The 14,661-nt window shown below is 36.0% G+C and overlaps 1 protein-coding gene across 1 annotated transcript; it reads right to left on the reverse strand.

Annotated features, from left to right (window-relative positions):
* Positions 1-2,787: 2,787 nt before the first annotated feature.
* On the reverse strand, positions 2,788-12,050 carry LOC148863964 (receptor-like protein EIX1). The gene is made up of 4 exons (XM_088976293.1): positions 10,782-12,050; positions 9,512-9,907; positions 8,615-9,163; positions 2,788-3,456 (listed from the first exon to the last, which is right to left on the reverse strand). Exons 1-4 carry the CDS (start codon positions 12,048-12,050, stop codon positions 2,788-2,790), a joined length of 2,883 nt encoding a protein of 960 aa, XP_088832419.1.
* Positions 12,051-14,661: the final 2,611 nt, after the last annotated feature.

Raw genomic sequence — 14,661 nt, forward strand, 5'->3', positions numbered from 1 at the left:
CAAGCTCCTCAAGCTCCAGCAAAAAAGTATATTAAATGTTGTTTCACATTTCCATAAGTAGGTGATTTAGTCACCTTGAATAACAGTAAAGCTAAGTCTATTTTTAATGTTTGTTCTATTTCGATACAAGTCGTTGTATCTTCCAAAGTAATTCAGTTCCAAAGTCTGCCGATACCTCTACCTAAGTGAATTAATGAGTCTTCGTTCATGTACGTCGGTTCACTTTCAACCGACTCCATCTTCTATATATCCCCCTCTGTACTGCTTTGGTTAATCAGAGAAAAACATCAGAATACAACTTCATTTTTTCTCTCGATCCATTAAGTTCTATTCAGTTTTCTCTGTCATAATTTTTTGATTTTAGTGTTACCATCATCCGCAAACCATCAAAATACGACCACATTCTTGATGCCTATAGTCATCTCCCACTCATGGGACGACAACTGTGGTTTGTTTTTTCTAGAAAATTACCTAGTTAGGATCCTTATGGAACAAAGAAAATCAAGATCTCCTTTCTAAGAAAATTACATTCTTGATGCACTCTACATTCTTATTTCTTCTACTATTTTTTTCCTTCTACCTATATTTCAGTGATGCACTCATGCTTGATCTTGAAACAATGTCATGGAGCACCCGTGTAACTACAGGTCAACAGCCTGGTACAAGAGACAACATAGTTTTAGGGGGTACCAACGGCCCCAATAAGGTAAATGACCTTCATATATTGGATCTTAGAATGGACCCAACCCAAATGTGAAGGGACCCCACCTTTCCCTCATGAGAGTCATACTACCACAATCATTAGCGATGATAGATTTGTGATATTTGGAGGTAGTGGAGAAGGGGAAACTGAGTTCGTTCTTCCTGGATTCGTCTCTTCCTGGGTTCATTCCTCTTGAGGGCAAAGAGTATAATATATAGATAGGGGTGTTTTAGTAAAAATATGTGTACATTAATTCATAAAAGGGTAAAATGGGTATTTAAAAATGATGATCGATTTAACGTTTTCCATCCTGGTCATTGATGGGAGATATTTGTCAATTTTTTTGAAAATAAAGGGGAGGCTTTTGCTAAAGTGAAATTATCGGTGAGGTTTTTATGATTGTCAAAAACTCCAGGGGAGGTTTTGGTATTTTACCCTTATTATTATTATTATTATTATTATTATTATTATTATTATTATTATTATTTTGTTTTCTTTGAGCATTTTATTAAATTTTGCATTCCACTTTCATCATTAATAAAAGTAATTTTTATTTTAACAATTATTTTTATTTAATATGATGAATATATAACATTAGAAATGTTTCCAAATGTTTTTGACAAAATTTTGTATTTTTATATTTTTTATATTCTATCTTTTCTAAATATTTATTATTCAATTATGACATCATAAATTGATTTGAAAATTTGGATCATTGACCTATCATTTATTATTCAATTTTTTTTCTTATTTTGTTTGTACATTTTTATTTTTTTTTAATTTATTATTTAACTATCATGTCATCAATTAGCCCATTTGACCCAAATTGCTAACCCACCACCCAAAAATGATTAAACCACTAACCGAAAACCGGTGGCTAAAACGGTTTAGGTTCCAGGTTGGTTTTGAAAACATTGCTTGATAAGAAAAAGAAAATTCAAAAAAAAAAAACTTTGATTATTCGTACACAAAAAACAGGCAAGAGACACACTCCTTTATTTTACGAGGTGAGAGAGAGAGCACTTGAAACATGAAACATACCTAAAATAAGCATATTACAAATAGACCCAATTACAATTCAGCTTTCAACGATGGCTCAAAACCTAATAAACCATGCATTCCGCCAAGACTTGGTCGGATTGAAAAATTGTTGAACCAAATTCAACTAGAAATACTAGAAAGTGACCAACTCAGATCGAATTGGATCAGTTTCATGAGTTTGATGAACAATCTTAATTGAAATTAATTATTGTTAGTTTTGTATTACAAAAAATTATTAAAATAACATTTAACACACAAATAATTATTAATTATTTAAAAATTAAAATATAAAATAATCATCAACTCTTATGTATTTATATTATTTAACTTTTGCTTAACAATTCCGTACATCACATTGCACCTACAATAAATCAATTCCTATTGTACCAACAAGGATACGGTATAAACAATCACCTGAACTACTTGGATGACTAGGATTGATTGATTATTGAAAAAAATGTACATTATTCGGTCATATAAGGATTAATTTCAATATTCCATACAAGGAAAAGGAAATTAAAAAACAAAGTTTGATTATTCACATACACAACCCAAAAGTGACGACGATATATTACAATGACATAGACATAATTCTCCAACTTGGCACACAAACAGTACTCATGCACTTCACTCCCTCCAACATGATTTCTGCATATGACTTCTTCAACCAAGCTCTTTTTACTGCTACAGCCTACAGCTGCCACTAGAACTTAATTACTTTCCAACGGTAACACAAAACCTAAACCACGCATTCCTCCAAGATTTATTCAACAACAAATTAATACAAACTCCCAGAAACCCAACTACAAACCCTGCAACCAAGCCGATGTAGAACCACAGTGCTTCATCTTCATCATCATCTCCTTTTCCACTTGGGCTACCAACCAGTTCTGTACCATTATTAACCAAATCAAGTCCTGTGCATCTCCTTCCGGTTGGAGCTCCACATAAGTCGGGGTTGCCCATGTAAATGAGTGAGTCGTCAAGGGTTTCGAGCTGACCGGTCAGTGGAATTGGGCCGGACAGGTTGTTGAAGGATAAGTTCAGGCGACCAAGGAAGTGAAAGCAGACACGTTTGGAGGGATTCCACCGGAGAGTTGGTTTCTCGATAAATCAAGAGATTCCAAACTTGTTAATCTGTCGATGTTCTTTGGAATCCTTCCGATCAAATGGTTTTCTGATAAATTCAAACTCTGCAGTCTATGAAGATTTGTTAGTTCTTCTGGTATCTCTCCACCCAAGTTATTGTTTGAGAGGTCCAAGCTAGTTAGAAGCGAAAGTGTCTTGGTATACTCAAGTTGTCTTCCTTTTGTAGAGACATCGATCTTCTCGTCGTAGCTGAATTTAAGTAGTCTATCATCCAGGTTTCTTTGATTCCAGTGAAAGGCTCCATCCATGACAACATGCAGCTTACCAAAGTCGAGATTTAAAATATCTTTTGTGGTATTCGGATTCAAAACCATGGCAGTAAGATTGCCAAAACAACGAGGGATGGTTCCAGATAGATTATTGTGTGCAAGGTCTAATATTTGTAGATGCTCTACTTGACAGAGTTGTGGAGGAATACCACCATGAAAATTATTTGACCCAAGTCTGAGAATATGTAGATTTGTTAGGTTCTTGCCCATCCATGGAGGGATTCTCCCAGATAATTCATTCTCACCAAGATCAAGAATAATCAATTTTGTTAAATTGTTCAAAGCAAATGGGATCTTGTTGGATTTTAATCTCATAAGAGATTAAATCCAATGGGTTTGATTGGTCAATTACATGAGAAATTGCACCTGCACACTTGGTTGAAAAATCAGTTTTTCTCTTACAAAAAAAAAAAAATCCAGTTTTGAATTTGTCCCACATTGGATAATTACAAGGTTTTTTTTCAGTATTTCAATAGGAGTTGATTTACACTCCTTAGAATTAGTAGAGGAGAGTATGGGGATTCGATACCATGCAATGCGTGCGCACGTGTGTGTATGGTGCAATGAGGCGCTTTAGAGGCGCACTTTGCTCGCGTGCACCTGCGTGGCTCGTGATGGGTGGCTTTGGTTTTGGTGCATTGATGACCGTTGATCACCATTGATGAGATCAACGGTCACGGTTCGATCGGGTGTGATCAAGAGGCACAATTCAAAGTTAACAGTCAACTTTTTAAACAGTCACACCTACCTTTTCCTCATACCTCTTCACAAATTATTTAAGGAGCATGAATCAGACTCCAAAAAACACAATTTCGAAATTCACTATCTCTCTCTCTCAGTCCAGTATGCTACAGTCTCACTGAAGGTTTCTTTGGAGACTCTTCAACTTTGCTGGTTGCAGATTCACACCCAAGGCTCTGTTGTATCCTGTGAACAAATTTGCCTGTAACCCAACAGCAAACTCAGTAAAACTGAGTGGGGGCAAATAACGTTCTAAAGACAGTGTCTTTAGATGCGCCTCAGAGCTTCTCCTCCTAAGTTATAGTGACCCCATCTTCCCCAACAATTTTAGAATGTTATTCTGCAATGGAGGCGGAAGCAAGCATGACTTCGATCAAGATAATGAACCAAGATCTTGTTCGACTAGACCAGTTCGATGGAGCAAATTTTAGCCGACGGCAAGACAAGATGATCTTCTTTCTGACCACACTGAATCTATACTATCTGCTGGACCCGAATCTGCAATCACTTCCTGAACCCACTGACAAAGACTCTGAGAAACTAAAGAAAGAAAGAACAAAACGGGAAGATGACTCACTTCTGTGCCAAGGGCACATACTAAATGCCTTATCAGACCGGCTCTACAACTTCTACAAGAAACTTACATCTCCAAAAGAAATCTGGAAGGCACTGAAATTCAAATACAAGGTGCAAGAAGCAGGTACGAATAAGTATCTTATTGCAGAATACTTTGACTTCACCATGAACGACCATAAACCTATACTGGAGCAAGTTCATGAACTACAAGTGATAGTCAATAAAATTCGATCCCTTAACATCATCATTCCTGAATATTTCCAAGTGGGAGCAATCATTGCCAAACTTCCACCCTTTTGGAAGGATTACAGGAAGAAGCTTCTGCACAAGGCTGAAGAACTTACCTTGGAACAAATTCAGCAACACCTTCATATTGAAGAAGAGTCTCGATTTAGAGACAATAAGGATAAAACCCTAGCTGAAAGGAAAAATAGAACACTTATATAAATGATAAACTACATGTTGTTAAAAGCTAATGCACCCTTAAAACTATGGGGGGAAGCACTCCTAACAGCCTGCCATTTACATAATAGAATTGTTTCTAGAGTTAATAACAAATGCCCATATGAATTATGGATAAGAAGAAAACCTAATTTAGCATATCTAAAAGTGTGGGGGTGCTTAGTATATTATAGAGTTTCATATCCTAAAATAACCAAATTAGGAATCAGAGCTAAGAAAAGTATGTTTGTTGGATATGCATAACATAGCAAGGCCTATAGGCTTCTAGACTTAGAGTCCAACATAATAATTGAAACTAGAGATATTGAATTCTTTGAAAATAAACTGTGTTCGGAACCTGTAGAAAATGAATCCATAGAAAATGACAGAGAAACTCAGATCTCAATACATGTTGATAATAATGAGACTTAAATAAGAAGTGACACAACTATAACACCTACAATAGGACTTAGAAGAAGTCAAAGACAAAGAACAGAGAAACACTTAGGTTCAGATTTTCTCTACTCAGTCAATTGTATTTTTGGTTGAGGCTGATAGAGAGAATATTTTAAATAAAATACCCATTGTCCTAAACTTTGAAAATTACCCAAAAACCTATAGTGAGGCCATGACCTCTAGAGATGCTACCTTTTGGAAAATTGTATTTTTGGTTGAGGCTGATAGAGAGAATATTTTAAATAAAATACCCATTGTCCTAAACTTTGAAAATGACCCAAAAACCTATAGTGAGGCCATGACCTCTAGAGATGCTACCTTTTGGAAGGAAGCTATAAATGATAAAATGGATTCAATAATGTCAAATAAGACATGGGTACTAGTAGATCTGCCTCCAGGATCAAAACCAATAAAATGTAAATGGGTGTTTAGAAGAAAATACAACACTGATGGAACTGTGCAAACTTTTAAGGCTAGATTGGTAGCCAAAGGATTTAGTCAAAAGGAAGGGATTGATTACTTTGACACCTATGCACCAGTGGCTAGAACAACTTCTATTAGAACACTTATAGCATTAGCATCCATTTATCAATTATCTGTTCACCAAATGGATGTTAAAACTGCTTTCTTAAATGGTGATTTAAATGAAGAGGTTTACATGGAACAACCAGAAGGATTTGTTCTTCCTGGAAACGAGAAGAAAGTCTGTAAACTGGTTAAATCACTATATGGATTAAAACAAACACCTAAACAGTGGCATGAAAAATTTGATTCTTGCATTCTAGCTTTTGGTTTTAAACATAATAGTGCTGACAGATGCATCTACTCAAAATTCACTAAAAATTATGGAGTAATTGTGTGTCTTTATGGATGATATGCTTATTGTGGGTACAAATATGGTTGGCATAAATGATACTAAAAACTACTTATCCTCTGTTTTCAAGATGAAAGATTTAGGAGAAGTAGATACCATCTTGGGAATAAAAGTTAAAAGGCATAAAGGTTATGCACTAAGCCAATCACATTATATTGAGAAAGTACTTGAGAAATTTAAGCATTTAGGTTTTAAAGAATATAGCACGCCATATGATTCTAGTATAAAACTATTAGAAAATACTGGTAGAGCAATTGCACAATTTGAGTATGCTAGTGCAGTAGGGAGCTTGATGTATGCTATGCTTTGTACCATACCTGATATTGCATTTCCAGTAAGTAAACTCAGTCGGTTTACAAATAATCCCGGTGTAGAGCACTGAAAGGCAATTGGGAGAGTTCTTGGGTATCTCAAGAGAACCTTGGAACTTGGCTTGTTTTATTGTGATTATCTAGCTGTACTAGAAGGGTACACTGATGCAAGTTGGATTAGCGGTAATGGATATAACAAGTCCACATCTGGATGGATTTTTGTCCTTGGTGGGGGTGTGATCTCTTGGGCATCCAAAAGAAAAACTGGTATATCTCACTCAACCATGGAATCCGAATTCATAGCCTTAGCGGCTGCTGGAAAAGAGGCTGAATGGATTATGAATTTATTATTAGATATAAAACTTTGGCCTAGTCCTATGCCTCCAATTTCCATTTACTGTGATAGTGAGGCAACTCTGTCAAGGGCCTACAGTGGTATCTACAATGGTAAGTCCAGACATATAAATCTGAAACATGAATTTGTTACGCAACTGATTCAAGATGGAGTCATCACTATAACATATGTGAGGTCAAGTAAAAACTTGGCTGATCCTCTTACCAAGGGTTTAGCCAGAGAATTGGTAAGAATGACAACCAAAGAGATGGGATTAAAACCCTTTACTTAGTCACCTGTAATGGTAACCCAACCTGAACTGAAATGCCATCAATATTGGGTTTAATGGGTAACAACAAGTTACAGCAATGTGACTGTTAGCACTGACATTGAGAAATTTTCCATCACAACATAAACAGTGTTGTCCATTATGATGAGAGGTTGAAATAAACTCTTAATGAAGTTCTGAAATGTGTCAAATAACGGAGCACATAGTGGAACTTCACCTATGTGAACATAGAAATGGTGTCGCTTCTCATGAGGGTTTGGGTTTGCTCTCGGGATTATTCATGAAACTAGGAAAGAAGCACATGGCCATAACAGTGCTGAGCAAAATTTGAAGCTCTTGCAGAGACTGAACATTTTTATGGGTATAGGTGTCTCCAGTCTGTCTTGAGAGTAGTTGGTTTAATGTCTTACCACCAATAACTTTGACAAGGCTCTGAGATAACTATACTAACAAGAGGTTTAAGTTGATAAACACCTTTTGTATGCATAACTGTGTCATAGTAGTTTGGATTGAGAGAGAACTATGTAATTGATCAATCAATGTGGGGGATTGTTGGATTTTAATCTCATAAGAGATTAAATCCAATGGGTTTGATTGGTCAATTACATGAGAAATTGCACCTGCACACTTGGTTGAAAAATAAGTTTTCCTCTTACAAAAAAAAAAAAAAAAAAACCAGCTTTGAACTTGCCCCACATTGGATAATTACAAGGTTTGTTTTCAGTATTTCAATAGGAGCTGATTTACACTCCTTAGAATTAGTAGAGGAGAGTATGGGGATTAGATACCATGCAACGCGCGCGCACGCGTGTGTGTGGCGCAATGAGGCGCTTTAGAGGCGCACTTTGCTCGCGCGCACCCGCGTGGCTCGCGATGGGCGACTCTGGTTTTGGTGCGTTGATGACCGTTGATCACCGTTGATGAGATCAACGGTCACGGTTCGATCGGGTGTGATCAAGAGGCACAATTCAAAGTTAACAGTCACCAACTGTTAACAACTTTTTAAACAGTCACAATGGTTGAAATTGTGACTGTTCAAGGTGTCTTCTCTAAACCAGCACCTCCCTTTTCCTCATACCTCTTCACAAATTATTTAAGGAGTATGAATCAGACTCCAAAACACACAATTTCGAAATTCACTATCTCTCTCTCTCAGTCCGGTCTGCTATAGTCTCACAGAAGGTTTCTTTGGAGACTCTTCAACTTTGCTGGTTGCAGATTCTGGCCCAAGGCTCTATTGTATCCTGGGAAAGAATTTGCCTGTAAAGATAGTGTCTTCAGATAAGCCTCAGAGCTTCTCCTCCTAAGTTATAGTGACCCCATCTTCCCCAACAATCTTCGCAAAAATTGTTCTTGCTCAAATGTAAAGACACGAGACCATGTAGAGAACCTATTGAACTTGAAATTTGTCCTGATAGATTGTTACTTGCCAAATCCAACATAAACAAGTAATCGAAATTCTCCCAACACTGAAGAAGTTGTCCAGATAGCTGGTTGTTTGAGAGATCGAGAAACATCAACTTTCTGGCTTTGTAAAATGACACGGGTATGCTACCTATGATCCAGTTATCAGAAAGAATTAAGAACAACATCTCAGGAAGAAAATAGCACATGCTTGAGGGAATATGTCCAGAAATCAAGTTGTTGGAGAGATCAAGGTACCAGATGTTATCAGCTATACTAGGGAACCAGTCAGGGATGGTGCCTGAGATATTCGTGTTGGACATGTCAAGAACAAAGAGGATCTTTTGTGTTTGAAGCCACAAAGGGAACCCTGGCCCCAATTTGCATGATGCCATTCTAATGGATTGCAACTGGAAAGGGGGAGACCATTCCAAGCTCACATTCAATTTCAACAAATTAGAGGAGATAGCTAGCACTTTTAACTTCACGAGATTAGTAAAATGAAGTTCATATAAGACGCCATTCAAAGAGTGACGCAGCGTGGAAGTAATAAACCGGGCTGAGTTCCTTGCTTCCTGCATACTAAGAACCATCTGTACATCAATTTTATCAATGATAGATGGTCTCAAACCGCTTAGATAACGGGTTGCCTGCTGGTTATCACTTTCAGATAATTGATTTCTTTCAGCTAATCTCAAAAATTCAGATGTATATTCATTAACACTACGGAAATCCTGCGCACACCATTGGTAAGATTCAAACATGTATTGTTCATAATCTGGGGGTAAAAATCTACCTCTTATTAACTGTTTCATGCACCTCCAAGTTCGAACAGGACCTCTTCTTTCTCTGATCTAGGTCTCCCTCATCCGTTCCCACCAAATAGATGCACCTCCCTTTAACCTAAAAGCTACTAATTTTACCCTTCGTTCTTCTGGTGTCTCCATGTACTCAAAGAAACGATCGACTTCTATGATCCAATCTAGAAGTCCCTCTATGCCAAGATTTCCACTAAAAGTAGGAATATCTACCTTGAGTTTAAATTCATCATAATTCTTACGGGGATTGAAATTACCTTGATTGTGCCAATTTCTGTCGTTGCCGGGGAAAACTGGAGCACCATCGAATTCTAACTCATCATCACTGTCATCGTCAAGAACTCGACGTCGGACTACAGCGTTGACGGGTGGTTTGTCGTGGTCGTTTCCTTCGATTGGATGTGGATTTTCCCGATTCCGTGGAACAACCTCCCGTAACAAGGTTCGCAGTTGTTCAGCCATCTCTGCCAACAGTTGTTCGATGTTACGTGTGGTCGTGCGCTGCTCTTCGATTGCTCTCCAAACAGCTAGGAACCCCTAATCTCCGTCATGGGGTGGGTTGCGACTGCTACCGTCTTGGTTGGCCATCTGACTGAGCGAACTCCCTCTCTGATACCACCTGACGCAGCGTGGAAGCAATAAATCGGGTTGGCTATGCAAGCATCGGGCGAACACAAGCTTCTAGCGAAGCAAGAAAGAAAATCTCTAGAGGAGAGAGAAAAGGTGGTGAAAATTGAAGAATGCATCTGGCAATTATAGAAGAACTAGGAAAGAACAACTAAGATAAATATCAAACATTATCAAACATCTAATCTGCTATGACCGAATTCCTCTTGATCTTGGTCTTGATAGGATCGAATTCTTTGGCTTGGTCTTCACCGTCCAATCTTCCTGGATCTTTCCCATGAATCTTGGAAATCTTGGATTATCTTGATCTCTAGAATTCTTGATTATCTTGAATTCTTGAATTCTTGATGGATCTTGAATTCTTGAATTCTTGAATTATCCCTTCTTGAATTATCTTTTCTTGAACCTTACCCTTACCCTTATCCTATGAGCTGCCGCCCCATATGGTGAGATGGGCCTTGGGATGGGCCTCCATCAAACAGTTATTTGAGATATCCAAAAATTCCAGTTCTGAGAGTTGGCCAAGGCTTTTCGGAACAGTTCCACTAAAATTATTAGAATAAAGATCTAATGATTTCAGGGATGAGAATAATTCAAGTGATGCAGGGATTTGTCCGGAAAATGAGTTGAAAGAAAGGTATATGTACTCCAAGGAAGGCCCCAGATATTCAAATCTCTCTCCCCTAAGTCTATTTTGTGATAAATCTAATTTGCGCAAGTTGCAGAGGTCCTTCAATGTACTCGGTACCTTTCCTTCAAAGCCATTTTCACTTAAGTCGAGTTGTTCAAGGTTGGTAAGATCAAACAACCAAGCAGGAATTATGGAATTGAATCCATTCCGACTAAGATCAAGGACCACAAGCGATGTGAAGTTGACATGGAGAGGAGGAATGAGGATGCTAGCAGCAAGTCCACACTCAGATAAGAATACTTCTGAAAGAGAAGGAAGAGAATTGGACAGCTCCTGCAACGTACTTGGTATCTCGCCTTTGAATTCATTCCTACTTAGGTCAATTTGTTCAAGGTTGGTAAGATTGAACAACCAACGAGGAATCGTGGAATTGAATCCATTCCCACTAAGATCAAAAACTGCAAGCGATGTGAAGTTGATGTGGTGTGCAGTCGGACTCGGGATGTTGGCAGCAAGTAGTCCCGAATCAGATAAGAATAACTCTGAAAGAGAAGGAAGAAAGTTGGAGAGCTCCTGCAATGTACTTGGTATCTCGCCTTTGAACTCATTTTCACTTAGGTCAAGTTGCTCAAGGTCGGTAAGATTTAACAACCAACGAGGAACTGTGGAATTGAATCCATTTCCACTAAGATCAAGAACTCTTAGTGATGTTAAATTCACATGCAGAAGAGGAGGAATGGGGATGTCGCCAAGGTGACAATCAGATAAGAATAACTTTGAAAGTGAAGGAAGCATGTTGATTATATATAACCAACCACTCACCCTCTGGAACATAGCTGTAGACAAACCCAAGTGCTGCAGGGAAGACAGATGAGAAAGCCACTGTAGGTTATCAATGATAAGGTTTGGATTTCCTCCAAGATCAAGCTGTTTTAAGCTTGAGAGGTTTCCAAGATGATGAGGAACGACTCCAGAGAAGAGTGAAGAGGAGAGATTAAGGTACCTCAAATTTTTCATGGAACCCAAGAAACTTGGGATTTCACCTAGGAAAGTATTACCGCTTAGATCCAGGTAATTCAAGTGTTTTAGATCGAGTAGGAAGGGATTTACCTCACCAGACAGTTCGGAGCTATGAAGGTTGAGCTTCAAAACATGACCTGTAGTGTTATCGCATCCATCTCCAAACCATGCACAACAATCTTCGCCCACCCAAGACGACACTCCGCTTAAGTAATAATGGAGACCTTTCTTGAATTTGATAAGTGCTTGTCGCTCTCTCCTTAAGCAACACGAGTTTGGAAGTACTCCTTTGCTTTTACTAAACTCGTCTGTTAGGAATACAAGCATTATCAGAATTGAGAACCAGCAACTTTTCCATGTCCCCATGGCGTTGGCGTTGGCGTTGGGTTGCATGAATGATTCACAAGATGATGATATTCTTATATCTAGATTAATAGTCAAGCTGGCATCTGCTGTGACTATGGTCACAAATTAAAACATGACATATATCTACTGATTTTTTTCTGAAGATAATGGCGTACGTGTCAGTACCTGCAAATTGCTTTGTGTTTCAGCAACTTCAGTCGTTATCAAGCAGTCCCTTAATTTGTTACTTGTTTCCCATTACCAATTTACCATTTCACAAGGCCAAGATGCTTGAATTTAATTGTACATTAGAGCTAGCTAGTTTCGGGTGTGCTGTACACATGCATGCTTTCTTTGCATCAGTAATAAGGATCCATTTGGTTTGCGGGAATGAATAAGGTTATGGAATCAAAATTAGAATGGGCCATTTCGATTCTAGCAGTTTGGTTGGGTGGAACGGTTATTCCCTTCCCTCCCTTGGTATTGAAATTCAATTCCAGCTGATTTTAATTTTCTTTTCGATCCCTATTTAAACCAAACAAATTATGGGAATGGCCCATTCTGATTCCAACTTTGGTAAATTTTGATTCTTCTGATTCTGATTCCAATTGCAAATTAAATCAACCCTAAATTTGTTTTCAATGTTTTTTAGTTCATTTTTATTAATGGCATTATCCAGATTTAATTTCCCATCCTAATCTAGTCTATATACACGATAGATAAGATTTGGATTCAAAAATATTAATGCATCAAATTTGGATGTAAGTATATCCGTATTAATCTAATCCCTCTGATCTAAAGCCCTACTAACTCCACTTCATGTTTTAACTTTCAGTTAATTTTCAATTTTTTTTCTAGCAAATAGGTTAGAAGGCCTTCGATGTGGATGGTTAGGTACTTTTGAATGATGCCAATATCTGGATCACCACAGAATACAAAATAATGAAATATATTTCATTTTCTAAAAGTAATATTCTATATCTATGCTACTATAAAAAGTGTGAATACCTCTCCATGGCTTTTGGATTTTTTTTTTGGATTAAAATATCCCTACTTTTGAATTTAGTTACTCTCCATTGAGAAGGCAGAAATTATAATTTAGATATTACTCTTTAGTGCATTTCATTCTCTCATTAAGCCTCATATCTAACCCATTAACTCCTCATTCTCTCTCTCATTGAATACTATAGTTAATGTATTCATATCTATCATCATTAAATTTCACTAATTAATTAATTTATGAACACTGGTATTAATAGTATAAAGTTTTTATTGTTAAAATCAAATAAAACTAAATTGGTTTTTCTAAGTGGCAAGTAAGTAGTTCTACCATTTGGGTCAAAATAGGTGAATCCATCCATGATGCCATAATTAATACTAAAAATTGAAAAGTAAATAAAATTACATAAATAGAAAAAAAAACTAAACCAGATTTTCTTATACCTTTGTATCTTTTTTTCTTCTTTATTTATATACTTTACCTTTCTAAAAAAAATGAATAGAAAAATTAGAAAATTTAGGCACACATTTAATATTATATATTGTCATATTAAACAAAAATATGTATGATAAATAAAAATCATTTTTATTAATTATGAAAATAGGATGAAATTTTGAAAATTGATCAATGAATGAAACCATTTTCCTTCCTAAGTGGTGGGTCATCAACCTGTGATGTCATAGTTACATAATATTTAAAAAATAATAGAAAAATATAAAAATACATACAATAGAAAATTTTAGACAGATCACTTGTATTATATATTAATTCATATTTAAAAAAGAAAAGTGTGGTAAACAAGAATTATTTTTATTAATGATGTAATAAAAGAAAAGATTTAAAACCAAATGAGTCAATCCATGCTATTATAATTGAACAATAAAAATAAATAAAAAATAAAAAACTTTAGTAGAGAATTTGGCACATTTGTAATATTATAAAGCCATCATATTAAAGAAAATAAATGTGATAAATAAAAATTAATTTTATTGATGGTGGAAATGGAATACAAATTTTAAATTTGTATTGTAAAGGAAATGTTTTCCATTCTAGGAATGGGTGAAGAATTCAATAGTCTAGGTTAATCCATGTTGTCACAATTAAATAATAAAAAATAAAAAATAGATAGAAATACTGAAATCTATAAAAAAAAAGGCAGAAAATTTATAGGATAATTAGGAGATATCCTGATATTATACATTCAGCATATAATACAAAAAAAATAGTATCATAATTAAATAATGAAAATTTAAAATTAAATATAAACATAAAAGATTATAAAAGATTATAAAAGAAAATAAAAAATCTAGTCACATCTATGATAATATTATTCTTATTACAATTATTATTATCTAAAATTGTCATATGCAATGCACATACACATTTACCAATATCTTAAAAGATACATTAGCTCTAGAATATTAATTAAATGCAAGCCCTTCATTTCAGGGAAGAAATGTATAATAAACATAATTTTTGGTTCATTATTTCGAAAGCTTTCCACCCTGTTCACTAATTGTGAACCCCATTTCTCTTAAATAACAATAAAAGAAATAAGTAAATTAATTAATAGAAGTGAACAAATAAAGATTTTACTCAAATATAAAAATTTCTTGAAAACTAATAAATTCC

This window comes from Nelumbo lutea, chromosome 3, assembly GCF_056320005.1.
Source record: "Nelumbo lutea isolate HS-2025 chromosome 3, American lotus-T2T, whole genome shotgun sequence".
Lineage (NCBI taxonomy): Eukaryota > Viridiplantae > Streptophyta > Magnoliopsida > Proteales > Nelumbonaceae > Nelumbo > Nelumbo lutea.

Excerpts from the sequence above, each read along its gene's own strand:
- LOC148863964 (XM_088976293.1), bottom strand. The coding sequence starts at position 12,050 with ATGGGGACATGGAAAAGTTGCTGGTTCTCAATTCTGATAATGCTTGTA. Across the intron at positions 9,908-10,781 it reads AAAATGGCTTTGAAGGAAAG|CGCACGACCACACGTAACAT; the intron begins GTACCGAGTACA and ends ATCGAAGAGCAG. Across the intron at positions 9,164-9,511 it reads AGACACCAGAAGAACGAAGG|GAAGCAAGGAACTCAGCCCG; the intron begins GTAAAATTAGTA and ends CTTAGTATGCAG.